A 24403-nucleotide genomic window follows, 5' to 3' on the forward strand; every position below is an offset into this window, starting at 1 on the left:
CAATGCGTACGGTTTGAAGCCGGCATGAAATTATGTACCTGGGGTGGATTGATCCATCGCGACCACAAACATACTCCTAAAGGGCTGGTATGTAACTAGGTTGAGTCGGTCTACTTATTATATACTTCGCGCTCTATAGACTCCTTACTCGGGCGAGCCATCGAAATTTGTGCTGGTTATCGATCTGGTTGGATTGCGAGTTGTCGCAAGGCGCTTCTACTCCGAGTCGTAGACAATTTCCTCATTAGGCGCCCAATCAGCCAGCCTAATTAAAAACGAAGGGTAATTCATCAAAGAAGGTAAGCTCGACCACTCGATTTTCACTGAAGTAGCATTATATCAATTCTCGATTTCGAAAATGGAAGCAAAAAATATAGCACGATCTTCATTTTTAAATACAGTTAGTTAGCATGCCGTCTTAATATTACCCTTATAACTGCAAGCATGAGTAAAGCTGTATCTTAATGGCACGGTACGACTGTCGCAACTAACCACATAGGCCACCATATGATTTGTTGATGTCGCGCGGCAAGCCGTTTCTGACTGTAGAACTGGATATTTGCCTAATTGGGAAATATCACTCGGCGGCCATAATCTTATTTTCCAGTAGTTAAGGTCCCATGTACCCAAAATTTTATTATAGTACAATTTTGTCAATTTGTAAAATGATAGCAAACAAATAGTATAACTATTAGTTGACCACCTCCTCAACACCCCATTTTCAATATCAATTGATAATGGCAAATATGGCGGAGTTATTATGCCTTGCATTCTGCCGAGTACAGTTGCGGGACTAAACTGCATGCACCATAGTCGCTCGACATCTGATAACCGGCACTCTCGTCTGCTCACTCCTCAATCTCGTCATCGATATTCGGCAACAGCACCGTAGTTGAAATCAGAGCTTGTAATATTACATTACATCGTCACTAATTACAATGCCTCTCTTGTCCGCGCTTTCCACAACCGCTCCGTACCATTTGTTCGCTTACTCGATCCTGTAAGTCTTCTTCATTAAAACCATCAAGAACCATTGCATTACCTTTATCCTAATACAACCAGCTTCGGCTCGACGGTTTACCAATCCTTCTTTGTCGGCATCACCGCTTTCCGGGCGCTTCCACGCCAGCACTTCTCCGCCTTGCAAGTCAAGATCTTCCCGCCGTACTTTGCCATGCAAACGGCTATCCCCGGATTCCTACTCCTCACGGCCCCTTTCTCAATCACAAATGACAAACTCTCGCTCTCGTCGCTTCTTATAACCGCCGTGACGGGGCTCGCAAATTTGGCGTATATCGGCCCCTTGACCGTTAAGATTATGAATCGCCGAAAGGCACAGGAGGTGAAGGAGGGAAAAAAGTATTACGACGAGGAAGCTAGTGAGGATATGAAGAAGTTGAATAAAGAGTTTGGCATTGTGCATGGGATTAGCACGATTGTGAACTTGGGCACTTTTTTTGTCACGGCCTTGTATGGCATTGTGTTGGCAGAGGCGATGGTTAAAGGGTTTGAGTGAGTGATTGCGTCTTAGTGCGTTGTGTGATGAGATGTCTCTATAAAATAATTTTTGTGTATAGATCATGTTTGCGTCCTCGACTGCGAAGAGAAGAACGGAAACAGCAGGTCGGGAGATTGGACTAGACAGAAAATGGGATGCTACCACGCGCAAGCTGCAACTTGGCGCTGGGATGCATATAGATTGGCGGTTGTAGAACGTTGGTCCCATTATACTATCAAGTATCATTTCAGAAGCTAATTCGAGTGCCCGGCGATACCAACCAATTCAAGGTCACCCAAATGTAAAAAAAAGCAATAGAGAGAAAAGTACTAGCATGGGAAGGTATCAAAAAAGAATAGCAGAATCTCCATCATGTCTCTCTTTAATATGCACAGAAGCAGGTCTAAAACGCACCGGAAAAGTCACCGTGACTTGCGTATCTGTATAGTCCAATAGCTCTTCATTGCCAGCTGTGTCGAATGTATTACAATTCAGCTGTAATCCTTGAAATGCTTCTGTAAGCGGTGATAAGATATTGCCAGCAATCGCTGGTGTTGATGATTTGATGGAAGGTGGCGGATCGAACAATTGCTCGGCGCCGGCAATGCACTGCGTTTTGTTAGCTGAGAGAATACTGGTTAGGATCCTCGGAGAATCCTCCTTCATAATCGCACTATCATTGACGGCCCGCCCAATAGTAGTCTTGAGATAATCTCCAGGAGATGACGTGTATGCCGGAGGCGGCGATACGTCTTCTACATCTTTGATCCCACAATGTTCTGCAACCTTATGAGCAGGAGACCCGTCCGGGCTGGATCCGGACTCAGTGCCGGAAGAAGACGAGGTAGTCGTCAGCTCCGGTGTGGTAAGGATATCCATCGATAACAGCATATCCGCCAATTTTCTCCCTTTTTTGGTATTGTCGGGCGAGACTCCTCTCAAACTTTCGTTTGGGTCGACGACTGTCGTCGCGGGCGCTGTACCGTTCGGAGTCGTGCTGAGAGTGGCTACAACAGGGGGTACGAGTTCCGCGATGTTCGTGGTATCGAGTTTCGTTTGCGTTGCGTCAAAAACCGGAATTGCCAGGACGCGGCCAGCAGATGGCTTACCGCCTACCGCCGTACCGTCGGTTTTGTCCCCTGATTTCGATTTGACAGGACTCGGACTCGTTTCGCATTCGCTAGACTCGTCGTCAGCGTCACTTCCTGCATTCGGGTGTCCCGCAGTAAGGTATTTGTTCCGCTGTGCACTCGCTCGTGATTTTCGTTCAAGTGTAGGCGACTTGTTCGTATCGGTAATTCCCTGAAGATGAACAACTAGCCATTGCTCACTACCAGCCCGTCTTTTCAGCGGTTGACCTTGCAGTGAGCTCTCTTCAAACTCGAATTCTCGCTTGCGCTTCAAGCTCTCCGGTGCCCTGCTCTCGATCGGCAGGCTTGTAGGACATTGAAGAATTGGTCTGCGTGGCGAGGTACCTGTTCTCCGACGATGTTTGACGATGGAAAACATTGTCTGCGCGTGCTTGCGCTTTAGTGATGCAGAAGCGGATGCTGTTGACAGACCTAGTTTAGAATTTCCATCTGTGTTATCGTTCAGCGTTCCTTCTAACGCGGCGGCAAGGGAAACATGGGCTGTTTCGGCACGGGTCTGCACTACTTTCGTAGCAATATCCTTCGCGATTTCGAGCTCCCCTGCAGGTGGAAGTGCATTGACATTTGCAACTGCTAGTGTGCCAATCTTCTCTATTTCCAGTCCTAGTTTTTCAGAAACACTGACAGGCGGCCTGTCGGCCTTCGTGGCGATTGCTGTCGCAAGTTGCGCTATACCATCCAATGCAAGTGAAATAACCGCATCAGTAGTAGGTGGTTGCAGTCGAGTTATTGCTTTTGAGACTTCCATTTCTTCGAATGGTAAATGGAATCGTATCGTTTCCCTATGGTAAACGGGATATTAGTCGGTTCGTAAAACTGATATATTGGCAACAGAAAACAATATGTTGCCGGAAAAAAAGATGGATAAAAAGTTACATGGAGAGGAACATATGGTGATGTAAACGATTATAGTGCCCTTGGTGGTGTGGACCTGGTCCGATTTGAAACGTCGTTGAGGATGGTCGTAGAACGTTGATCGTACTTGCCAGCGCATTCAGAATCCACTTCAACGGTCAGTATTACCGCACTGTCGCCACCATACTTTTGTTTAATCAACAGCCACAGCATAAATCAGAAATTGTCTTGGAACGTGGGTTTAAAATTGATCTGTGTTGATCTGTGTAGGTGAAGAACAGTTTACCATGTGAGTCTGGAAACGCGTCGATGACGCGTGAACTGCTGAATGAGGCCGCGAACTGTCAACAAACATACGTTCTGGTACACGCCATACCCCTGTCACTTCCCAGTCGAGTCGCTGGCCTACACAAACCAATCACTATTCTTTTTCTGATATTATGAGAGAATCAGCAGTACTCGTGGCTTCTCGCCTCGCACTGGCGACACCCGGATACTCTGTTGACATATTCACGTGTCTATCGCCCTATCCGCCGTTTGCTCTTTCTCCAACCGTCCTCAGACCCTGGACACCGTCAACTCTAGGTTTGCTTACAACGGCTTGCTTACGACTTTGTTCTACCATCACAGCAATCCATTGCCTGGTAGCCCGCCCTTACGGCGCTTACTTCTGTCATAGAGGCTCGATCTGAATTCGCTAGTTCTCGAGGGCTAACTAGTCCACTCGAGGCGTCCTCATTATGACGATTCTCAAAGTCGAGTTCCTAAGTACGTCTACGTATTACCTGTTGAAGCAATTTCTAACAAAGGTCAGGTCTCACATTTGTGCGACCACGCCACGTCTTCCTCCTCTTACTGATCGTCTCAATAATTCTGATGTGTATAATCTCCGTCTCCACCTACACTACTTACAACTCACTAACCGTTGGAAGCTCTCCTACTAGCAGGATGTTCATCGTCATTCAGCGTTATGCCGAGGATATACTTACTGAATGTCGGCTACAATGGCGGCACGGTTTACCAAGTTACGGGCGACACTGTGGTTAACCCCGATGCGAGCGTATTACTGGGCGATATCGTCGGGCAAACACAGCTTGAAGTCCGAATAGGGTATTTCGGTATGTCTGTTCTCGTTTAATTTATGACAGAATAAACTGATCTTGAGTCGGATAGCGGTTTGTCTACGTTCTGCTCCAGGTGCGTGGCTCTGCTCGCAAAACGCGACGTCGTTGGCACAGAATCTGTACGCGTACGAGGATCCGATTAATCTGCTCCACGTCGCGCAGACCTTTCGCGAGAAAATAGTCTTCCCATATCTCCTGTACGTCATGGCCAAGACTCTGGTCCAAGAGCTACTAATTTTGTTTGACAGTATCATCGCCGCCGCTCTTTCGTTCATAGGTTTCGTGTTAATCCTCCCGTACCCGCCGCTCCTGAAAACAGTGTGCGTCGGCATATGCTTCCTGTCTGCAATACTCGTGCTGATATCGGTGCTATGGCAACACACGGCATCCGTTGCCGCCGCGACTGTGGCGACGAATCTTGCGAACGGGACGGTATTCACGGGTGTTGGTATCACGGCTATGATTTTGGGGTGGTTCTCGTTCGGGTTGTTGACGTTGACTGTTATTGGTGTGTATTTCTTTGTTGCGATTAACGCTTTGCACTCTGGGTAGATGTAACAGCAGAGGGAGCCAGCCATGATTTAGTGCTTGGAGGATCAGTTTAGAATAGAACAAACCAATGGACGTGTGATACATGTAGCAGCTTGGATAGGGTAACGCAGAAGCTTTGACGCCGATATTACGACGGGATGGTTTCTTTTAACGAACTGTAGAATGTTGTGGAGTTCAGAGTTGACCGATTAGTTATGCATACGAACCGTTGAACCACTACATTATAATGATGTATAGACAAATGATACTTTTCGCTCATATCCATCCAACGAACCCGCAGAACACAAATATACACATAGAACGTTTAAATGTAAGTCTCGTACGCAACCGGCGCAAGAGTGACCGGGGCATTTCCCTCTGAGGAAACGACATGAGCCTCCCGAGGCATGACAGGCTGTCGCTTAAGGAAAACTTTCTCGCCTTTTGCTTTCGCCTCCTGTTTCCGGGCAGCATTCTCCTTGACACGGTTGACAAACTCCTCACGGCACTTTGAATGTTTGACATGCTCGACACGGAGGTTGATGCGTTTCTCGAGGTAGCGGTTGCCAACGACCTTGTAGATGATCACACCGACTGAGGACTTAGTCACATTGTAGACAATGCCGGTCTTGCCGTGGTAGTACTTGTGCGGCATGCCCTTCTGGACGGCACCGTTGGCCTTAATGTCGACGATGTCTCCGACCTTGTAGGTCTTGAGGTAAGTGGTCATACTATTTCCACATTAGTCCATCTCTTACTTTCATGCCGGCAGTGGTTCTTTCTATGAATCAGGAACTTACGAAATGATCCCATGTTTCTTGTAATCGCGAGCGAAGGCATAGCGAGTGCCAGATCTGTAACCGTGACTATTATCTCGTTAGCGCGCGATCCTCCACACATACAACCCAATTTCGCCTTATTCAAATGTAAAGACTCCATAATTTGACAATCGAGCTCTCGAGAATTCGGTTGTGAACATACCTGTGACCCATCTTTGCTGTGTTGCTGAATTACGTATGGCAAGGCAGTCGGAACAGTTCAACAAGTATCAACCTGTAAGCTTTGGACATCCTCAGCGAGCTGGTGGTGTTCACGGCATTTGCTAACAAGCAGTCACGGAAGTCATTTGACATCTCAGTTTAGGGTGTAACCCTAAACTAGTAAGTTTAAGGTTCATAGATATTCAAGCCGCGCGACGCGAGACCCTATAGGGTTCGGGCTCGGTACAGCTCGAAGCCATTGACCCGCCGTCATCTCAGTCTAATACAAGGGTCATCTCACGGGTATATTCACATTTTCCAATACTTTTTTTCCCGAAATTTTCCATTGTCTCGATTGTTTCAACGTATTTAATATTACGGCTGATAAAGACTCAATGAAATGACAGACAAAGACGCAGAGTTCCAATTCAAAACATTCAACCCCTCCGCAACCTCCAAAGACGACCCCGCCACAACACCGCTCTCCTCCCGACGGGTAAAAGGGAAGGAACTTCCCATCGAGCGTGACTCAGACGGCAAAGAGATAAACCCATACATCCCGCAGTTTATCTCCAAAGCGCCGTGGTATGTCGATAACAGTGGCGAAGTCTCACTTCGTCACCAACGGAAGGACACGGCCGAGAGTTTAAGTGCCGAAACTACATGGTATAAGCGCGGAATAAAGGCTGGACCAGCGGCGACAAAGTATAGGAAGGGCGCTTGTGAGAATTGCGGGGCTATGACACATAAGGCCAAAGACTGCATGGAGCGGCCAAGAAAGGTTGGGGCGAAGTATTCTGGCAAAGATATCCAGGCGGATGAATTGATCCAGGATGTGAACATGACGTGGGACAGCAAACGGGATCGGTGGAATGGGTATGATGCAAGTGAGCACATGAAAGTAATTGAGGAGTATCAGAAACTGGAGCAACTACGGAAGGAGAAGGAAGACGAGAAGGGCGAAGATGGCGATCATTACGATACGGAGGCAGCGAATGTGCCAGGACAAGGATATGACTCTGACGCGAGAATGAGCACGAGGACGCTTCGTATCCGCGAAGACGCGGCGAAATATTTGAAGAATCTCGACTCGAGTGGAGAGGAGTATAATCCAAAGAGTAGAACAATGAAGAATGACAAAGACAGCTTGTTAGCTTCGGAAGACGATTTCGTCAGGCAGAGCGGCGAAGCAGAAGAATTCGAAAGCTTGAAACGATTCGCGTGGGAAGCGGCCGAGAAAGGTGCCAATGTGCACATACAAGCGAATCCTACTGAAGGTGCGCTTGCAAAGAGGAAATTCGAAGAAGAATCTAGAGAAAAGAGCGAGAGGCTCAAAAAGCAGTTGCTGGAAAAGTACGGCTAGTACAGGCCAAAAATAGATTGCAGGATATTCTGGTCATTGCTATATAAGAATTGCATTTGTCAAGGAACTTTCGCCCATCAGAGATAAAATCTAAACCTGTGCGTGTCTCGGCGACACCGCCTATTCTAAGCAGTGAACTTTTCATATTGTGCAAAATTACTAAACACTTGTACCCGAAGAGTAAAAATTACAAGATGAATTCATATCAACCCTACATCCTAAAGACACCAAATGTACAATTGTTTACTCCTCATCCTCCTCGGCTTCCTCATCATCACCACCGCTCTTGTCGGCCTGGCGCTTTCGCTGGACACGACCCGGACGGCCACCACCATAGGGCGAGGTAAGAGCAAAATCAATGTGCTTCTGCGAGTCGAGGCGGACCATGAAGGAAGGAACGTTGACGATCTGCTTGCCGACGCGGACGTGTCTTTGTCTGATCAAAACACGGGCATGGTGAATGCTCTTGGCCAAACCTAACTTGAATACCTGAGTCTGCAATCTCCGCTCCAAGAAATCTTCAATCTTCAAGGCCAACACGTAATCGAGACGCATTTTGTCCTCGCTCAAGACACCGACACGGACAAGACGGCTAAGATATTGTTAGCTTCGTCACACGATGTTTTGATCTTCAATTTCAAATAATAACAACGCACGTACCGAATAAGGGCGTTACCCTCGAACAAACGCTTGGGGTCCTTCTCATCTCTCGTCAACAAATCTCGGGCAGCTCGACGGATCTTGGACAACTGATAACCGATTCTGTAGATCTCTCGCTTGTTCTTCAAACCGCTGCAGACTTGTCAGTTACATTGATCTCGAATTCGGTAATTAAAACCGGACATACTATTCACCAGCAAGCTTAAGCTCCGAGTCCTGTTAATTAAATGTAAGTATCAACGTTACGCCCACAACGTCAATTTAACCAATTTGTAATTACCAAACGGGCAAGTTCATAAGGACTATGACAACGTTAGCATCGAAATTATCAATTATCCCTTCACCCTCATCAATGCCACATACCGCTTGGGAACCTGGTAAGTTTTCGAGTAAGTGGATGGAGCGCCTACCAATCAATCGTTAACGTCAATTCGCAACAACCAACCCAAACACCTAATGCAAACAATCCAGTCATCCCAAATCAAACAAACAAAGCTGGACACGTACGAGGCATCTTGTATTATATTACTGACGACTTAACAAAGGCGTTGTACCGAGGTGACGACGAAAGAGGCGTGCTACTCCAAAATTCGTGAGACGTGTCGAGCCGGTAGGTTGTTGTGGGTACGGTTTGGCGCCGGGCCATTGCCCTACAAATATACTCGTTGACAATACGAGTGGTGCGTGACTGCTTCTTCGAGCCCTACTTTGCCAAACTTGCAGGAATTGTCAACCCTTAGCATACCATATAATAACGATACAATAAGTACGAGCTAGATCTAGCAATTCTATATGAGACGTTGCTACATAAAATAATATGTTAGTGATACAAAGAATTAATTTAGAGGTAAGGGCGTTTTGTTTAAACTCTCTACTGTTATTTAATGCAAAATAACCGAGAAGAAATATGTAAAGTACAGGGTTAGGGCAGGGTTAGGGCAGGGTCAGGGCGGTGAGCCAAGAAAATCCTTTTTTTGTGATAGCTTTGAATAAGGCGCTATGGCCGAGCGGTTAAGGCGAGAGATTAGAAATCTCTTTCCCTATGGGAGCGCAGGTTCGAGTCCTGCTGGCGTCGTAATTTCTGTTTTAATTTACATAGAAATTTTTTTTTATGTTTCCCTTTTAGCAAAGTCGCTGTTGATGTTGTTTGAGCGATAATTTACAGTGAGCAAACTACGATCATGCTGAGTTTTGGGAGATCGCATAGAACTTTGTCAGGACAACCCTCGGGCACTGTCACTGTAACGGCGGTTCATACGAAGTTTATTAGTATTCTGTCCTGACTACTGGCAACAACGATAGGACTTTCTGAAAATGAAGGGCACTCATTGGAAGAATGCCAGCTTGAAATAACCATTTCCGAACGATCCAGCCAGTCATAGCGCGACTTCCTGTCGGTCACGCATCACTAGCCACAACACTCCGCCGCAGATGGTGCGGCTTGTTAGTGGCGGTGCGAGATTGGAGTCTATTATGGTGCATCCAGGTTAGTCCCGACAATATACCCGCCCATGGCCACCGTGTAATAGCATCACCACCCTTGCGTTTTTGAGGCTGAAGCTGCCGTAAAATGTCAATTTGTTGTCTAATACATATTACGGTAGGTTTTTGTTTTTCACTAGAAATTTGATAATGTGGTACCCCAGTAAACTTCTGGGGTATGTTGGTCCTTAACCATGGGAAAATGAAATTTATGGCCGCGGAAATATTACCCTACCTTATTAGTGCATTACCCTACGTTCCTAATTAGGCTAAGTGAATTTTCGTTTTAGGTAAGTTAGAAACTCGCTGCGTCGGGGCTACTTATGTACAAGACGCCCTTTGACAACTCAAAAACAACACAGAACGCGTCATCTAATAATCACCCTACATATCGACATTTAATTGTCCAGCGTGTCCGCCACTTTGCTCGCATGGCCTGGCGCTATATCCACGCCTACACGCAGGACCTTGATGGTAAGGCTGCTACGTTTGCGGTTAAGAAATACAAGTCACATCGCAGGCTACCGGAGAGAATAGAAATCGATGTCAATTAGCGAAACTTGTGTGTGTCATATGTAAGATAGGAAACGAGTGGGACGTTTATACAGTATGAGATAATATTACGTGTTGAAAGATTTCATTGTTTCTTTTGTTTTTGGTTGCTTCATATTGAGAAATTGATGTACATGCATATGACTCTCGTGCCTAGTAAATTAAGGTTCGCACATTTGGAAAAAAATCGGAAAATATGGCCGACAGGGTTAGGGTTACGGGACTAACCTGGATGCACCATACCAGATTCGCAGTCCTATCGGATTTCCCACTGAGGGAGTAGATCTTCTTGCTTTCGAGTTTTACTAGTTCTGTAGTCCGTAGGAACGGATAGCAAGCGGATACCCAATGTGACTTGAACATGGACGACAGTTTATCGAATGAGAGATTCAGCAAGTAGAGTATTCGCTGGGCGGTAGCATGCAGAAGTAGCATGGACAGGTACATGAGCACGTGATTCTCGACGCCAGGCCATGCTGCAAGCAGTACATTATCATTAATCGCCACGTATTCATATCAATATCAATCTGATAACGGTGGGACTAGGGCATGCGCAGGAAGGCTATATGAAAAAGGCGGTCCCGATGTTTGGACCAAATAAGCCTCGACGAGGCATCTTGGCCCCGGTAAAGAGCTAGCGCTATTAAACATAGCAACTTAATTACCACTAGCTTAACGATCGCGGTGGATTGGGCAGAGTTCGAGGACGGAACATGAGCTGGCCAGTCGATCGCTGCGGGAACAACCCGTGTCCTCAGCCACATGTTGTAGGTTTGGCACCGCCCCATGCGGCAGAGTGTGGCGGTGTGGCAGGTTGGGGCGGTCGACCAGTTCCCGTGAGCCGCGCTGCTGCAGACTCAAGAAATGTTGCTTCGCTCGCCTTGTTAGCAACTGTATTGGTAATCCAACCATCAGTATCATATACGGCACAATTAATGATGCGTTTTCCTATACTATCAGCTGTTGCTATTGTGGCTTTATTGCTTGTGCTTCTAGCACCTGCGTCGGCCGCGGGGAGTTTGGTCCGCCGCGCTGAAGAGGTAGTTGCTACTGAGCGCATGCCCTCTGTCGAGGGCTCTGAAGGGTCTCCTCTAGCGCGCACAGAGCTCAGTACTGACGATCGTGCCATGGGTGAACTCGGTACGCCTTTTTTTATTCTCTGTTGCTCCTACTCTTGTCTGTTCGCTCGCATAGCTAACCCATTACAGTCTCCTCTGAAGATCTCCCTGCATCGGGCTCCTCGGAGGACATGGAGCGTGCTCCCACTGTCGCTCAGGCGCTTGGTACGTTGCCTGACCCCATTGTCGAGAACTATCGCTCGTTTGCTATGGCCTTCATGATGATCATATTCTCCGAGATCGGTGACAAAACCTTCCTCATCGCCGCCATCATGGCTATGAAGCATCCTCGCACCACCGTCTTTACCGGAGCCTTTGCTTCGCTGGCGGTCATGACCGTCCTGTCAGCTCTGCTCGGTCACGCTGTTCCGCAGCTGATCCCAAAGAAGTATACATCTTTCCTTGCCGCCGTGCTCTTCGTCGTTTTTGGTGTCAAACTCATCAATGAGGGCCTTCACATGGACAAAAATGCCGGTGTCGAGGAGGAAATGCAAGAGGTCGAGACCGAGCTCGAGGCCAAAGATTTCGAGTCCCAGTCTGGCTCGCTCGAGTCCGGCTCCGTCAAGGCTGTGAAGAAGGGCAAGCTGGACGGGCTTTGGAATCTTTTCAGTCTTTTCCTCAGCCCTGTGTGGATTCAAACTTTTGTCATGACTTTTCTGGGAGAGGTGAGTACAATCTATCGACAACCCGATTCGCTCATGCTAACTCAACGCAGTGGGGAGACCGATCCCAGATCGCGACTATTGCAATGGCCGCCGGCCAGGACTACTTGTTCGTTATCATTGGCGCCATCGCCGGTCATGGTCTCTGCACCCTCGCGGCTGTCCTCGGCGGCAAATTCCTTGCGTCCAAAATCAGCCTGCGGACAATCACACTCGGCGGCGGCGCAGCCTTCCTTGTCTTTGCAATCATCTACTTTTATGAGGCTATCCATTTGTAGGCCAGGTATTTGCGATAGAGGGCGTTCTTGCTTTGGATTCGAGCTTTCTCTATGCTCGACGTGCATCGATTAAATCGGTTGAGTATTTCATTCGGTGCTTTTCGTCTTGGTTCTTGTATGCTATCGTATTTGACTTGTATTTGGCTTTGTGTAATACCTTTGTCTTAACCATGGAATTGATTAGTATTTATTGAGCAATATGTTTGTTATGCTCGTTTCCTTTCCTCTTGCTATAATCATAGTAGAATGTTGTATATCGTGCATGCTGTTTACGTCGCTGTGGTTAAAATTCGATGTTGCATGATTAGTTATATACATAATATTTCGAAATTAGTATTTTGTTTTTAGTTTCATAGTGTTATGTGAGAAAAGATGACTCTATGACGTGGGACGATTGAGTTCGTGTGGAACGTACTTTAGTCTGTGGAACAAATTATTAATGCAAAATAGCGCCCAAGAACTTTCTGTATATTCTACGATGATTACCTAGCGTACCTTCCGCGTTTCTAATGCGAAGGTAAACTGCAACCTACCAGGCATCAGCTACTCATAAGGCTTTAGGTTTGCACCATTGGGCCTCTGCATTTTTGGTACCTACATTGTTTACGCTTTCGACAGTCGGGCTATATCAGCGGCAACGCACAAGCCAAAGTACTATCGCACATCCATACTTTGCTTGCTGATAATTTAAACGCCAACTATTTTCGGCTGCCCGCTATGATCTGCGGGGTGGTTCGACTGACGTGGGTCCTGGCGTTGCTTCTTGTTCTTGTTCTTGTGTCCTTGTTTCTGTTGTCTTATGATGCCGCTGCGATATCTGCTAAGGCGCCTGTTCTTCCTTGTTCTGTCGAACCAAATTAGCGAATCTTTTTCCGTTGATGGTGAGTTCTTTTCTCATCTTAAACGCAGATATTACGCGACGTGGCATTGGCTAGCGTGAATCTATCCCCGCATAGGCAATGGGACGAAATGGAGTTACAACTTGGGCATGGTAAAGAACCACGTATTCCTCAAGGCAGTCCGAGTGACGCAGGCTCAATCGTGTCAGTCACACTACCGCATGACTACGTTGAGAAGTACGTCTCGACGGTGGGAGGCCAGGCTCATGTTGTCCCTCGGCGCGATCCGATATTACTCGAAGACGTTCATTTTTCTCCGTCAAAGTACCAGATATTTATGGGTCGGTTTTGGGATACATTCAAGAAGCCCCCAAACGAGCGCGCGTTTGTTCAGCGATTGGACTTGTACCTGCTGTAAGTTGTGCCTATTCTTATCATAGTGAGTGCTTGTAAATAACTTCCAGGCTCTATTCGATGGTGTCATTTATCATCAAAACTCTTGACTCCGGGAATATCAGCAATGCGTTCGTGAGCGGTATGAAAGAGGAGGTACGCATGACATCTTACTGGTTCATAGACTAGAGCCAACTGAAACTACCCTCAGCTCGCACTTAACCAACAGGAACGCAATTTGTTCAGCATGACGTTTGATCTCGGTGGCCTTGTAGGCGCGATTCCGTCGCAGTTTATTTTGATTAGGATTCGACCGTCGATTTGGTTGCCTTCGTGCGAAATCGCTTGGTCACTTTTGGTTATGGGGATGGCATCGTCCAAATGTGCCAGAGATGTGAATATACCACACACTGAGGGGGCGGAAACCCGGAGCTGACTGCGATATAGGTCTACGTATTTCGTTTTTTTATTGGCATGGCTCAGGCCGTTGCGTATCCCGGGTTCTCGATGGTTCTCGGAAGCTGGTACCTTCCAGAGGAACTCGCCAAACGTCTCTCGCTGTATGATGGCTCGTACACGATCGCCAATATGCTAGCAGGATATCTTCAAGCGCTCGTCTACGCAACCCTTCATGGCAAATACGGCCTCTCAGGCTGGCGCTGGCTCTTCCTCATCGACGGCATCATCGGCATCCCTCTCGCCATTTTCGGCTATTTTTGTATCCCGGACTTCCCCACTACAACTCGTGCCTTTTGGCTCGGTGTCCACCACCGCAAATATGCCGTCGCCCGCATGGCTGAGGCCGGCCGCAAACCACCCCGCAAGCTCACATGGGGCCGAGTTTGGGGATGGGCCAAAACGTGGAGACCATACGGTTATGTCTTCCCGTTTGTCATGTTCGCGATTTCTTCGACATACAGTTATTTCAATTTGTGGCTCAAGAGTCTGGAATTTTACACTGTTGAGCAAGTCAATCTGATTCCCACGGGTGGTTTTGCGCTCGGTCTTGTCTCGGCATACACTCTCGCCAACTTGTCTGATCTTACCGGAAAGCGCTGTCCCTGGCTCCTGATCGCGATTGTACGTTCGTGTCTACCTACGATGCAAGGGTACTAACGATCGTAGTTCTTCCGCTTTTTGAGCAGCTTGCTTCTCGCTATCTGGAATGTCCCGTTCTGGCTCAAAATGACAGCCTTTTTCCTCCCCATGGCCGGCGAACCGACTTGGGCACTGCTAACAACCTGGATCCAAGAAGTCTTCCAAGACGACGCCGAGCTCAGAGGTATCCTCCCCGCCGTAGGCGGTGCGCTCGGATCTGGCATTAAAGCCGGCCTCCCGCTGGCTCTGTTCCCGACCGATCAGGCACCGGAATACAAGTTCGGGTATAAAGTCACGACCGTGATTATCTTTGTGGAGTTTTGGGCGGTCGTGTATTTTTGGTATATGGCGAAGCGGGAATTGAAGCAGCGGAAACTGGTGTTGAACCGTTTTGGATTACCTGTCCTTCACGACGAATGTTTGCCGCAAATTTCTGTTGGTCATAGTGCAAATGAATTTTTTGTCGGAAGCGTGGAGAATGAAGAGAGCGAGCTTGGGGATCTAGCCAGTGCCAAGGAACGCAGACAAGAATCACACACTGATCTGTAATATCTTATGTTTTGGCTTGTTTTGGCTACGGCTGGCACGATACCTTTTTGGTTTTTATACATTTGTTTAATATTTGCCCACTCAGGGCACAAAACTAATGGTGTTGTGAGACTGAGAGTGTGAACCGGAATGACATATGCGAATTGTCTATCCTACTTCCAATCCAGGAGTGTCAAAATTCTATAATACACAAGCCCACTTTTTAAACCCACAAAACTCCAATGGCCAATATTTGATAGTGAGTTAGTTATGCCGCAGTAGCAAGTTCGATGGTGCAACGCCCGCACCCGCACTTAAAATACCACTGCTCTTGAAGTAGATCCTGTCGTGCCTTAGCAGCCATCGTCAGCATCATTCCGTAACTTATACACAATTCCTCCCCCTTCTTGACGAAACGCGAGGTAGTAAAGTGCATTTGTCTTCCCGTCCGCGTCTTCATCACATTTGGATCACAGCTATGATTAAAATACGACGCGGACGGGAAAATCGACGAACCGAGACACTCAGATTCCGTAGTAAGTGGTAACTGCCATATCCCGAACGCGTTAGCTGATTCGCGACCGAGGACCGCGCGCACGTTGCCTGACGTAACAAATGCCTGGAATTTCTTTGGCATGACAGCTTTAAGGAATATGTAAACACGGATATGCGATTCTAGTAGGGCAGGAAGGCGGTTGATGAGATCTTTCTCGTGGGATTCTAACCCGGCGAAGCCACTCCATGTAAACCAGGGAGGTGTAGAGCCGGTATATGTCTCGAGAAACAGACGCACGATAGCAACAGCGATTAGTCGCGCGGAGTCGTACTCAATATCTTCTAACGCCAGTATCCTATTCTTCAAAATCGGATTACGGAGGGGATTAGCTGTCACCGAATTCGACGTCAGTAAACCATCTACTTGTTCCCACAACTTTTCAATTGCATCGTCTTCAAAGCTGAAATCCTCGGTCACGAAGTCCTCGTCATACTCTCCGGCCTTCGAACTCTGCAGTTTCCGCCTCGCCAGCGCAACAGTTTGTTCAATCAATTCCAACACGGGTACAAGTTCACCAGATGGATCTTCCTCATTCACCCACCGTTCCCGGCATCCCTCACTGCAGAACCACAGTCCTGCTATCTCTGTGCCTCGTAGCCTGATTTTCCACGCGCGACCGAGATCGTATGCAAAACAATACCCGCAGACTTCTTTCCTGAAATCACGGAAGATAACAGCAGTAAACGGTGTCGGCGCGCAGTGCACACGTGTTCCGCGTGCTATTTCACATGTTGCGAAACATCCGCGGCCACCATATGCCGTCGGTCGAATCTCAAACATGTTTGTGCCGTAAATTTTTCTGTATGCGAATGTTTGCAGGTTATGGATTGGACTAGAGAATCATTTTTGTCATAGATATGCTTCCAGCCGTAGCAAAGCTGAATAGGAACTTTCTTTTGTTTCGAGGGCGTTAACATTGTCCTCTTTGTACCACAAACAATGCACAGCCCCACTATTGCAAGCCACAAGCCACACAAGGACCTGGTCAAACGATTGACCCTAACGTCCCCTCTCAATTCCAAGGCGTGCCAGGCTGGCAACTTCAGTTTTCGAAGACGTAGAATATCATCGACCACCAGACAACAAGCACGCGCAAAGACTATATCATTCAGGGAGATACAATGGCTGACAGTGTCCAAAAATTTACGGAGTATCCACAGGAATTCGTCAAAGACGGCTTGGCATTCGTTAAGCGTTGCGCAAAGCCAAGCAAGAAAGGTGCGGAATTTCAGCTGAAGTCCATGAGAAAAATCGGGGAGGACTGAACGAATGAGGAGTCGAGGGTGGCTAATGCGGTACATTTTTAGAGTATATTAAGATTGTGCAGACCGTCGGTGCTGGATTCGTTATTATGGGCGCGATTGGATATATCGTCAAGTTGGTGCGTATCTGTACTTCGTTCCATCAGCTTGTCCAAGCGAGGGTTACGGAGCGGTAAGCTGACAGGTATAGATCCATATTCCAATCCGCCACCTCATCACCGTCTAAACGTCTGTTGAATCGGCCGAGTGATGAATATCATCGCTTCATACATACTGCATTCTACGAACACGATTCGAAATGGGTTTCGTAATCGATCATCAATTTAAAACGTATAGGGGTCGTGCGTGTAATTATACATGTATTATAGGTTGGAAGTTGCTATGCCTCGGAATTGCCTCGGTTTTCTCACGAATAGCATCTCGTGCTTTCACATACAGATAGATCGAAACGAAAAAGAAATGTGATTTAAAATTATGAGTACAAGGAAAACAAATATACATAGCCACATCATTCGCCAACCCGTTGCCCAAGAAAATGTATCTCATATCCCAATTCCCGCCATGCACAAACGACAAAGAAGCCAACAAAATATGCATGAATCTAGAACTAAAAGTAATCATCCTGGTCGTAGTCATCGTCCTGCCCCTCCAGCGTTGTTGCGGCGCCTCCTTCTTTGTCAGGGAGGCTTTCTTGTTCGGCGTCTTCGAGCCATTGATGCAACATGACGCTCCCTTCCTCGGAAGAATACCCGTTCCAGGCAGATGAGGCTATCATAGGGAGGTGTGGATGCCATGAGGCGTCACGGACGCAGGCTACTGAGTCGCCTCCGCCTGTAAACCGCAGGCCAAGGCGGTAATATCGTTCCCGTGCATCGGTCTGGAATGCAGCGTTGTTCCCCGACGCAGCGGAGACGTCGATGATATTTTTGACTTGTCCGTCTAGTGACCAGATATGTACTTTGCCGTCTGATGACCCCGAGTACACATATTGACTCCCTGATGTACTAGGAGGCGCGAAATGGCACCGAATGAGAGTTCGCAAAACTTGATGGCCGGTGTACGTCATAACACTGCAATCATTTGGATGTCGGCTGCCGACCGGGCCAGGGAACCGCTGGTACCGGTAATCGAAGCGTGTGCTGAAATCCTTTGGCTCCATGTCCCGGAACTTGTCAGCCGACACTAGCTTGCGGATGTCCCACAACTTCATAGTCTGATCTTTGCCGTTTGATAATAAATACCTACCGTCCTTCTTCGAGTCGATGTACGTGATACCTTCGACGTGACCGAGTAATACGCCAGCCTCCTGCTTTGACCTCAAACTCCGCCGGTCCCATACCTTGATAAGTTGGTCGTCGGATCCACTATACAGAATATTCCCAGACTCATCGCCAAAGCACACGGCGTTGACATCATCAGTGTGACCTTCAAGTTGCAACAACACTCTCCGCGTCTCGATATCATACACGTACATACAGCTATCGCCTGCGCCGGCCACTATCTCCCTCCCGTCTGCTGAAAATCTGATCGACCAGATACCGTAGCTGCGATGGATATCGTTATATCCGCCCGCGCTGAAATCCAAAGGCTCCTGGCCTACAACATCAGGGCTTGTGCTGGCAAGATGGACAACAGGTGAGATACTGCTGTACGCAATCCACTGGTTGTCCCGTGACAGCGACGCATCGGTTACCGTCCAATGCGCCATGTCAGCACGCACGGTCTTGTACAACCGCCAAGGGAAGTTCTGCGTAGTGTCATACAGTCTCACTTTAAAGTCTTGTGACGCCGTAAAGAAGAAACTTCCATCCTCCGAAAATTGGCCGCTATACGTCCGGGCGTGATAGTGTAGAAAATTCTTAGACGTATGATTCGGTACGAAGTTCTATTGCGAATCATTAGACTTGCTTTAGATTTTAAACTTATGCGGCATACTCTGCAGAATGTGGAGGACGGATAGTTCACAAATGACGTTTCCCGTCTAAACAGCCTATCACCAAGACAATGTGGATATTTTCGCCGACTTTTAATCTGATACTCCTTCGCTTCGACCTAGTCCAAATAGTCAGTTCCGTATTTGACATAGAAATGACAAAATATCAGGAGCTTACGTATCCGAATTCTCCGCTATTGGCTAACTCCGCGCCTTTGGGATTGGGAACCGGGTCTAGCTGCGAAGCCATCACATTGCGCCGTGGTTGCACTGTAAAATAAATACCAAAATGTTCAGCAAATGACATGATTCCAAAACAACAGCAAGTCCCAAAAAGCGATATAGTAGAGAACAATAGGCAAAGTAGTAGGGCTCCAAAGCGGGGCTAACAGGAAAGCAGACCAAACTCCGACCCGACTCCGGATGTCACCCAGCCCAATGCACCACCGACCAAGTATACCGAAGAATACAGCCGATTACTTGTTACTTGATTTTACTAATTTATAGCAAAAGCCGAATAACATAGAGTCGAGTTGGTGGGTGGTGGCGCACGAGAGGCCCAAGTTGGGAGAAGTCGGGAGACGGGTGCGGGTCGCAATAAAATAGAGATAAGCGGGACTTACCAGACCGTCTGCCATTCGTAGTCATGAAGGACAAGTACACGCGCTGGCCGTACTCCCCATCACTGTCATCGCTGTATTCGTCCTCTTCGTCCTCGTCGTCGTCATGCTCTTCTTCCTCTTCTTCAACAATAAAGTCGTCGTCGTCGTCATCGTCCATGTCGTCGTCCCCAACCTCGTAGACAAATCCCTCGTCCGTCTCGGATAGGTAGAACGGAATACCCTCCTCCAGCAGGGCGCCGTCGAGATCCGCATCCTCCTCGTCGTCGTCGTAGTCTTCTTCGTCCATATCGTCGTCGTCATAAAGTTCCTCGTCCTCCTCGTCGGGCGGCCTTGTCGCCGGAACGGACTGGCTCCGTTCATCTTCATCAATCCCGTACCGCACCTGCGCATAAATCCCACCCGATTGCGCTGCTGAATCCGCCGAGTTGCTGTCATCACCGCGGTCCAAGTCAATTGACATTGAGTGACTCATTATCTAATATATTTCGTGGACGTGCAAAATAAAATAGTCGATGCAGTGGCCCCTCCCACAATCGAGCACTCAACTTTGCGTTCCCAACCGTGACCAAAAACGTGAGGTAAGGGTTTAATGTGAAGCCGCTCTCGCCGATCGAAAAGCGACGAGAACCGAAATATGTAGAAGTAGAAATACACCAGGAACACCAAAAACCAACAAAATAGGGAAAGATAAAAAGAAATGTCATACAACTAATTGGTCAAACTGGTATTACTCCGACAATAGCTAGGGCCCCTCGCAAAGCCTCAACGCTGCGACGGATATGTCCCGTGTGCGGCACCCTTAGCACGGACGTGACGCAACGCACGCATACGTCAACAAGCATAAATTGAAGACATATGGGACCGGGCTGATCTGCCAATTGCTCTGAAGACCAATAAAATACAATGGCAGTCAACAAGCCAGGCTCGCTCGGCACAGTTATCGCCGTCATCTCAAGAACGGTATATTTTTAGCAAGCGTCTTTGATTGACGTGCAAGCTGATAGATATCTAGAGCGAGCTGCGCGGCCTCTTTGTTCGAGAAAAGCCGTATTTCGTTTTATCCGTCGGGAGCGCTTCGGATTTGTTTATGTATAAGGCAAAGAACGAGTGGGTTCTGGACGAAGAGTATCTGGATCTCGGCGAATGGTGCGTCACTGTAGTCGAGTTTATGCTACTTAGTGCGTATAATTATATGTGGAAAGGGCCGGGCTAATAAGCTAGGGACGAGGAAGTGCGGTTAGATATTTACGATGAGCCTGAGTTTCAGGTTATGAAGTTTGGTGTTTTTGTCCGGCAGGCCGATCATGCTGTTCTCGTAGGCGAAACGGAGATTGATTTGACCAGAGTGCAGCACGAGGCCGAGCATGATGCTTGGTGGAGCCTAACGAACGATGGACAGTGAGTGTCGAGTCGTATGTGTCGGCCTGGCCAAGTATCTAATGGTGCGGCAGGTATGCCGGGAAGGTGTTTATTGAGCTTACTTTTTATCCTATTCGGAAACGACGACAAGCGAAAGCGACTTGGGAAGCGGGGCCAATACCGCAGCAGCATATACAGCCTTCTACTAGACAGTCTATCCATCTGATGCAATCTCAGTCATTGCAACAGTCATATTCAGCCATTCACACCTTATCGAAACCAGCACCGACGGCAATGCCGGCCCTACCACCACTTCCGGAAGCGACAAGGCGATGGAGCGGTTCCGCCGCGCAAGGACCAACGTTTTGCAATACTGTGCAAAGCCACCCACCATTGCAGTATCATAAGATGATTGGACATACGAAGACGGTTGTAGCCGGGCCAGACCAACAAATTCCCGGCGCGTACCCGCAAAGTCCAATGTCGCCGACCGTCGACACTGACAATCTGCATGAAGATCGCGGCCGTGCACGCGATGTGAATTACTACACGCTTCTGCGCGAGCAACAACCACACCGCGCGGCATCAACCTCGTCCTTGCCAGAAACAATCCAACAGCTTGCTGGCGAACAACCTTTCCTGGTCGGCCCTGCAAACGCCCCATCTCAGCAAACCGACTTGGCGCGTGACTTTGCCGGGATGTCAATAGCGTCGCAATCAGCTAGACGCGTCCGACGAAAACCGGTCAGGAGCCCAGCAGTCGTCACGATGGGGCCGGGATCACCCCAAGTATTCTTCTCCGCAAACGACATTCCGCTTCCACCAGCTCTCGAACAGCAGAAGCCTCAGCGAAAGAAGGAATACCTGCCGCAAACGGCGCATGCACCAGAACTAGGCACCCCGGAGGGCTATGCGGCAGTGCTCGATTCGGACCACGTGTTTCGAGAACAGTTGGATAGAGCTGCAGAGGCGGATGCTAGGGCGCGGGCGAAGAAGGAGCGGGAGTTGGCGAGACGGGAGTTGGCGCCAGGAAGTCCTGCGTTGCCACCGAAGATCCCGTTGAATATTTCTAGGGAGGAGTTTTTGGCGCTTCAGACACGGAGTCGGGTTGTTTGATATTTTGTTGGAACATAGACGTGCAGATATCGGTGAATTTAAGCATGGTAGAGGCTTTTGGTTCGTGAAAATGTAGACGGGTCTTGGACAGGATCCGGTGGTGGAAAGTACTGGTCGTTTCAGCATGTAACTCGTACCCACAGTGTGGTAGAGATACTTTGCGATCGCGTGGAGGAGTGCCATTGTCACCGTCGGTAAGGGTCGTACGCACTACCGGATCTACAGCTGTCGATAGAGAATTGATAAATCAAGATTTTTGACGGTCGTATTCAGGCGACGAAAACTGTCAGCCGCACATCTTCCGGGACCCCGAGACCGAAATCATGCCTACATGTACATGGATCTCTGAATAATATATATAAATGTGTGTAAGTTACCAAAAATAGATTCATGTGTATTGATCGGTATACAAAACCAAGGTCGCCGCTATCGCACGCAGTGTCAAATTGCAGCCAAAAATCGATAAATCTATCAAACGTTCCAACAAAACAAACAAAAAACACCATAATATCCAAAAGAATGCAAATTATATTCGAAAGATTGTATATGTCCTACACTTAACATTTGTCGGCAAGATTAAGCATACAATATCAAAACGAGCAAGCATATAACACCATAATCTAGTGACCGTCCCAAACCCATGACCAAGTAAGACCTATAATAATCCGTAAAATAGAAGCAGTTGAAAGAACCGAGTCAGGGATCTGGAAGCTTCCGTCTCTTGCGAGCACCGGTTCGATCATTCCCACTCTCAGGTTCTGGTCCAAGTAACTCTATCTCGCCCGCGTGCACAGTGCGCTCATGGCGATTTCTCAACCACGCGGTCACGAACCGATGAGTTCTGCACTCTCGCGCGCCCTGCCATCTGCACACGAACTCACGTACGCCGTGCACTTGTCTGTAGTGTCGCGAGCAGTCGTTATTGCGGTGGAACCCGATTACGTGCCAGTCGCATGAGGGTTCGGGGCACTTGTAGGGTCGCTGGGAAACCGTGGCATCAGGCAGAAGAGCAATGTGTTGCTTGAGTGACACAGCGTCAGAGAAGACGAGCGCGCAATGGCGGCAGCGATAGTTCCTGTTATGGCCCTGGCGCCTATTTGGCCGCGACTGAGCCGGAGCTGCTGCTAATGACGATGATGAGGATGATGTTGCTGTTGTTGTTGGTGGTGTAGTAGGCTCGGTCATTGTTGTCGAGAGTGCAGTGACTGGTGAGATCGCGGACATGGGGGAGGTGGATGAAGACGCAGTCGAGTTGTCTGGGGCCGCAGGAGGCATCGCCAGGCTCAGACCCACGTCAAAGTCCAGTCCGAATCCGGCCGGCATGTCCATGGACGGGTCGTTGTTGGTCGTGTAATTCTTGTCCGGCATCCCATGAAACGACGACGACGACGACGACGCCTCCGCCAGTTTCGTCGAATCTGTGCCACTGGTATAGTGGTTTGTGTGATAGTAGTTTGTATAATACTCTGCCGCCGTAACAGCCTTTGGCTGTTCGCTGAGGTTAGAGCTGCCGCTGGTCCCAGTACTCGTCGTGCTAGTCATACTGCTGCTTCTGCTGTTTGCTCCCAAATTCACGCGCGGAACGATCCACGACGTGGGCGATGATTCAGCAGATTGGGCGGACAAATTCCCGTTCCAAACCCGGGAGGAGCCCATTCTCTCGTCAACGAGCTGCTCGAGCTCAGGAGACCAGGGGCGGGCAGGGGCTGATTCTTGTTTTATTATGTCGGCATGCGATTCAAACCGGGAAATGTCGTCGTCAATAACGGCGTCGGCGAGCGCAGATGTGAAATTCGGTGTCGCACCGGCAGACGAGACCGATGATATCGACTCGCTTGACGCGGCAGAAGAGTAGTAGTTGCTAGCAGCGCCATACATTGAGGTTGAGTAGTTGTAGTCGACTGTGGTGTCAAGTGAGAGTAGCGATGTGCGTGGGACGCTGTTGTACTCAGTATTAGGAGCTGTTGTCTTTCTATCCGGTTCGATTGCAAACTCAGAGGCCGGCGGAAGACGGCCCCACAGGAACTGGAATGAGTCGTCGACCATTGTGTGAGCTGAATGGGTCACTTTAGTCGCACGCGATCATACTGAGGCCCGGATGAGTACTCGGGATACAGGCTGAGGAGAGCAGGAAAGAGCGGTCGAGACGGTGGCGGCGAGCAACAAGAGACTTGAGATGGTTTGGACAAGAGTGGACGTGCACTTCACGGGAGGCGGGAGCCAACACTGACGATAAGCCAAGCAGCGTGCGAATGCCAACTCTTGGCGTGATATTGCCATGGCGACCTATTCACGAGGCCCTAGCCCTGAACATGATCCTGAAGTACTCGGACGGTATGTGTGCTAAGCGGAGCAGCGAGCAGTACCAAGGCACAATCAAATATCGCCGAAAACGCAAACTCTCGAGGTGTTTTGGTGCCCAGGAAAATGGCATTGGCCCAC

General features: G+C 48.5%; 14 protein-coding genes and 1 non-coding gene across 15 annotated transcripts; 9 read left to right on the forward strand and 6 right to left on the reverse strand.

Annotated features, from left to right (window-relative positions):
• Positions 1–642: 642 nt before the first annotated feature.
• Positions 643–1915, forward strand: POJ06DRAFT_245761 (uncharacterized protein). Its single transcript, XM_056186699.1, has 2 exons — positions 643–1000; positions 1063–1915. The coding sequence occupies exons 1-2, from the start codon at positions 939–941 to the stop codon at positions 1514–1516; spliced, it is 516 nt and encodes a 171-aa protein (XP_056046281.1). The 5' UTR covers positions 643–938; the 3' UTR covers positions 1517–1915.
• POJ06DRAFT_287949 (uncharacterized protein) lies at positions 1680–3597 on the reverse strand. Its single transcript, XM_056190280.1, has one exon. It carries the CDS (start codon positions 3395–3397, stop codon positions 1844–1846), a length of 1554 nt encoding a protein of 517 aa, XP_056046282.1. The 5' UTR covers positions 3398–3597; the 3' UTR covers positions 1680–1843.
• Positions 3598–3861: 264 nt separating this feature from the next.
• Positions 3862–4379, forward strand: POJ06DRAFT_56752 (uncharacterized protein). Its single transcript, XM_056191224.1, has 2 exons — positions 3862–4272; positions 4319–4379. The coding sequence occupies exon 1, from the start codon at positions 3945–3947 to the stop codon at positions 4194–4196; it is 252 nt and encodes an 83-aa protein (XP_056046283.1). The 5' UTR covers positions 3862–3944; the 3' UTR covers positions 4197–4272; positions 4319–4379.
• Positions 4012–5332, forward strand: POJ06DRAFT_56737 (Ca2+ regulator and membrane fusion protein Fig1-domain-containing protein). The gene is made up of 5 exons (XM_056191223.1): positions 4012–4272; positions 4319–4384; positions 4437–4622; positions 4678–4825; positions 4877–5332. The coding sequence occupies exons 1-5, from the start codon at positions 4245–4247 to the stop codon at positions 5178–5180; spliced, it is 732 nt and encodes a 243-aa protein (XP_056046284.1). The 5' UTR covers positions 4012–4244; the 3' UTR covers positions 5181–5332.
• A 152-nt stretch (positions 5333–5484) lies between these two features.
• POJ06DRAFT_235784 (ribosomal protein L21e-domain-containing protein) lies at positions 5485–6151 on the reverse strand (the record flags this gene model as incomplete). Its single annotated transcript, XM_056185854.1, has 3 exons — positions 5485–5890; positions 5960–6025; positions 6141–6151. The coding sequence occupies 3 exons, from the start codon at positions 6149–6151 to the stop codon at positions 5485–5487; spliced, it is 483 nt and encodes a 160-aa protein (XP_056046285.1).
• Positions 6152–6539: 388 nt separating this feature from the next.
• Positions 6540–7502, forward strand: POJ06DRAFT_265698 (Pre-mRNA splicing Prp18-interacting factor-domain-containing protein; the record flags this gene model as incomplete). The annotated part of the gene is made up of 1 exon (XM_056189098.1): positions 6540–7502. One exon carries the CDS (start codon positions 6540–6542, stop codon positions 7500–7502), a length of 963 nt encoding a protein of 320 aa, XP_056046286.1.
• Positions 7503–7745: 243 nt separating this feature from the next.
• On the reverse strand, positions 7746–8566 carry POJ06DRAFT_192564 (uncharacterized protein; the record flags this gene model as incomplete). Its single annotated transcript, XM_056184884.1, has 5 exons — positions 7746–8094; positions 8163–8294; positions 8350–8378; positions 8443–8464; positions 8526–8566. Coding segments are annotated over 5 exons (573 nt in total), but the record flags the coding sequence as incomplete, so codon positions are not given.
• A 589-nt stretch (positions 8567–9155) lies between these two features.
• On the forward strand, positions 9156–9237 carry POJ06DRAFT_t14. The gene has a single exon. It is a non-coding gene; the product is annotated as a tRNA-Ser (tRNA).
• A 1842-nt stretch (positions 9238–11079) lies between these two features.
• On the forward strand, positions 11080–12710 carry POJ06DRAFT_245777 (uncharacterized protein). Its single transcript, XM_056186700.1, has 3 exons — positions 11080–11336; positions 11405–11979; positions 12030–12710. Exons 1-3 carry the CDS (start codon positions 11132–11134, stop codon positions 12252–12254), a joined length of 1005 nt encoding a protein of 334 aa, XP_056046288.1. The 5' UTR covers positions 11080–11131; the 3' UTR covers positions 12255–12710.
• A 513-nt stretch (positions 12711–13223) lies between these two features.
• POJ06DRAFT_235788 (major facilitator superfamily domain-containing protein) lies at positions 13224–15133 on the forward strand (the record flags this gene model as incomplete). The annotated part of the gene is made up of 5 exons (XM_056185855.1): positions 13224–13507; positions 13558–13642; positions 13698–13880; positions 13934–14566; positions 14612–15133. 5 exons carry the CDS (start codon positions 13224–13226, stop codon positions 15131–15133), a joined length of 1707 nt encoding a protein of 568 aa, XP_056046289.1.
• A 123-nt stretch (positions 15134–15256) lies between these two features.
• POJ06DRAFT_56847 (uncharacterized protein) lies at positions 15257–16592 on the reverse strand. The gene has a single exon (XM_056191225.1). The coding sequence runs from the start codon at positions 16446–16448 to the stop codon at positions 15381–15383; it is 1068 nt and encodes a 355-aa protein (XP_056046290.1). The 5' UTR covers positions 16449–16592; the 3' UTR covers positions 15257–15380.
• Positions 16593–16789: 197 nt separating this feature from the next.
• Positions 16790–17156, forward strand: POJ06DRAFT_265703 (uncharacterized protein; the record flags this gene model as incomplete). Its single annotated transcript, XM_056189099.1, has 3 exons — positions 16790–16886; positions 16976–17049; positions 17121–17156. The coding sequence occupies 3 exons, from the start codon at positions 16790–16792 to the stop codon at positions 17154–17156; spliced, it is 207 nt and encodes a 68-aa protein (XP_056046291.1).
• Positions 17157–17431: 275 nt separating this feature from the next.
• Positions 17432–20310, reverse strand: POJ06DRAFT_245782 (WD40-repeat-containing domain protein). Its single transcript, XM_056186701.1, has 4 exons — positions 19487–20310; positions 19042–19133; positions 18866–18982; positions 17432–18815 (listed from the first exon to the last, which is right to left on the reverse strand). Exons 1-4 carry the CDS (start codon positions 19956–19958, stop codon positions 17538–17540), a joined length of 1959 nt encoding a protein of 652 aa, XP_056046292.1. The 5' UTR covers positions 19959–20310; the 3' UTR covers positions 17432–17537.
• Positions 20311–20345: 35 nt separating this feature from the next.
• POJ06DRAFT_245786 (uncharacterized protein) lies at positions 20346–22329 on the forward strand. Its single transcript, XM_056186702.1, has 3 exons — positions 20346–20632; positions 20708–20884; positions 20938–22329. The coding sequence occupies exons 1-3, from the start codon at positions 20574–20576 to the stop codon at positions 21959–21961; spliced, it is 1260 nt and encodes a 419-aa protein (XP_056046293.1). The 5' UTR covers positions 20346–20573; the 3' UTR covers positions 21962–22329.
• On the reverse strand, positions 22330–24343 carry POJ06DRAFT_245794 (uncharacterized protein). The gene has a single exon (XM_056186703.1). It carries the CDS (start codon positions 24005–24007, stop codon positions 22658–22660), a length of 1350 nt encoding a protein of 449 aa, XP_056046294.1. The 5' UTR covers positions 24008–24343; the 3' UTR covers positions 22330–22657.
• Positions 24344–24403: the final 60 nt, after the last annotated feature.

The sequence above is a fragment of the Lipomyces tetrasporus genome, assembly GCF_029532465.1.
Source record: "Lipomyces tetrasporus strain NRRL Y-64009 chromosome Unknown POJ06scaffold_2, whole genome shotgun sequence".
In the NCBI taxonomy this organism is placed as follows: domain Eukaryota; kingdom Fungi; phylum Ascomycota; class Lipomycetes; order Lipomycetales; family Lipomycetaceae; genus Lipomyces; species Lipomyces tetrasporus.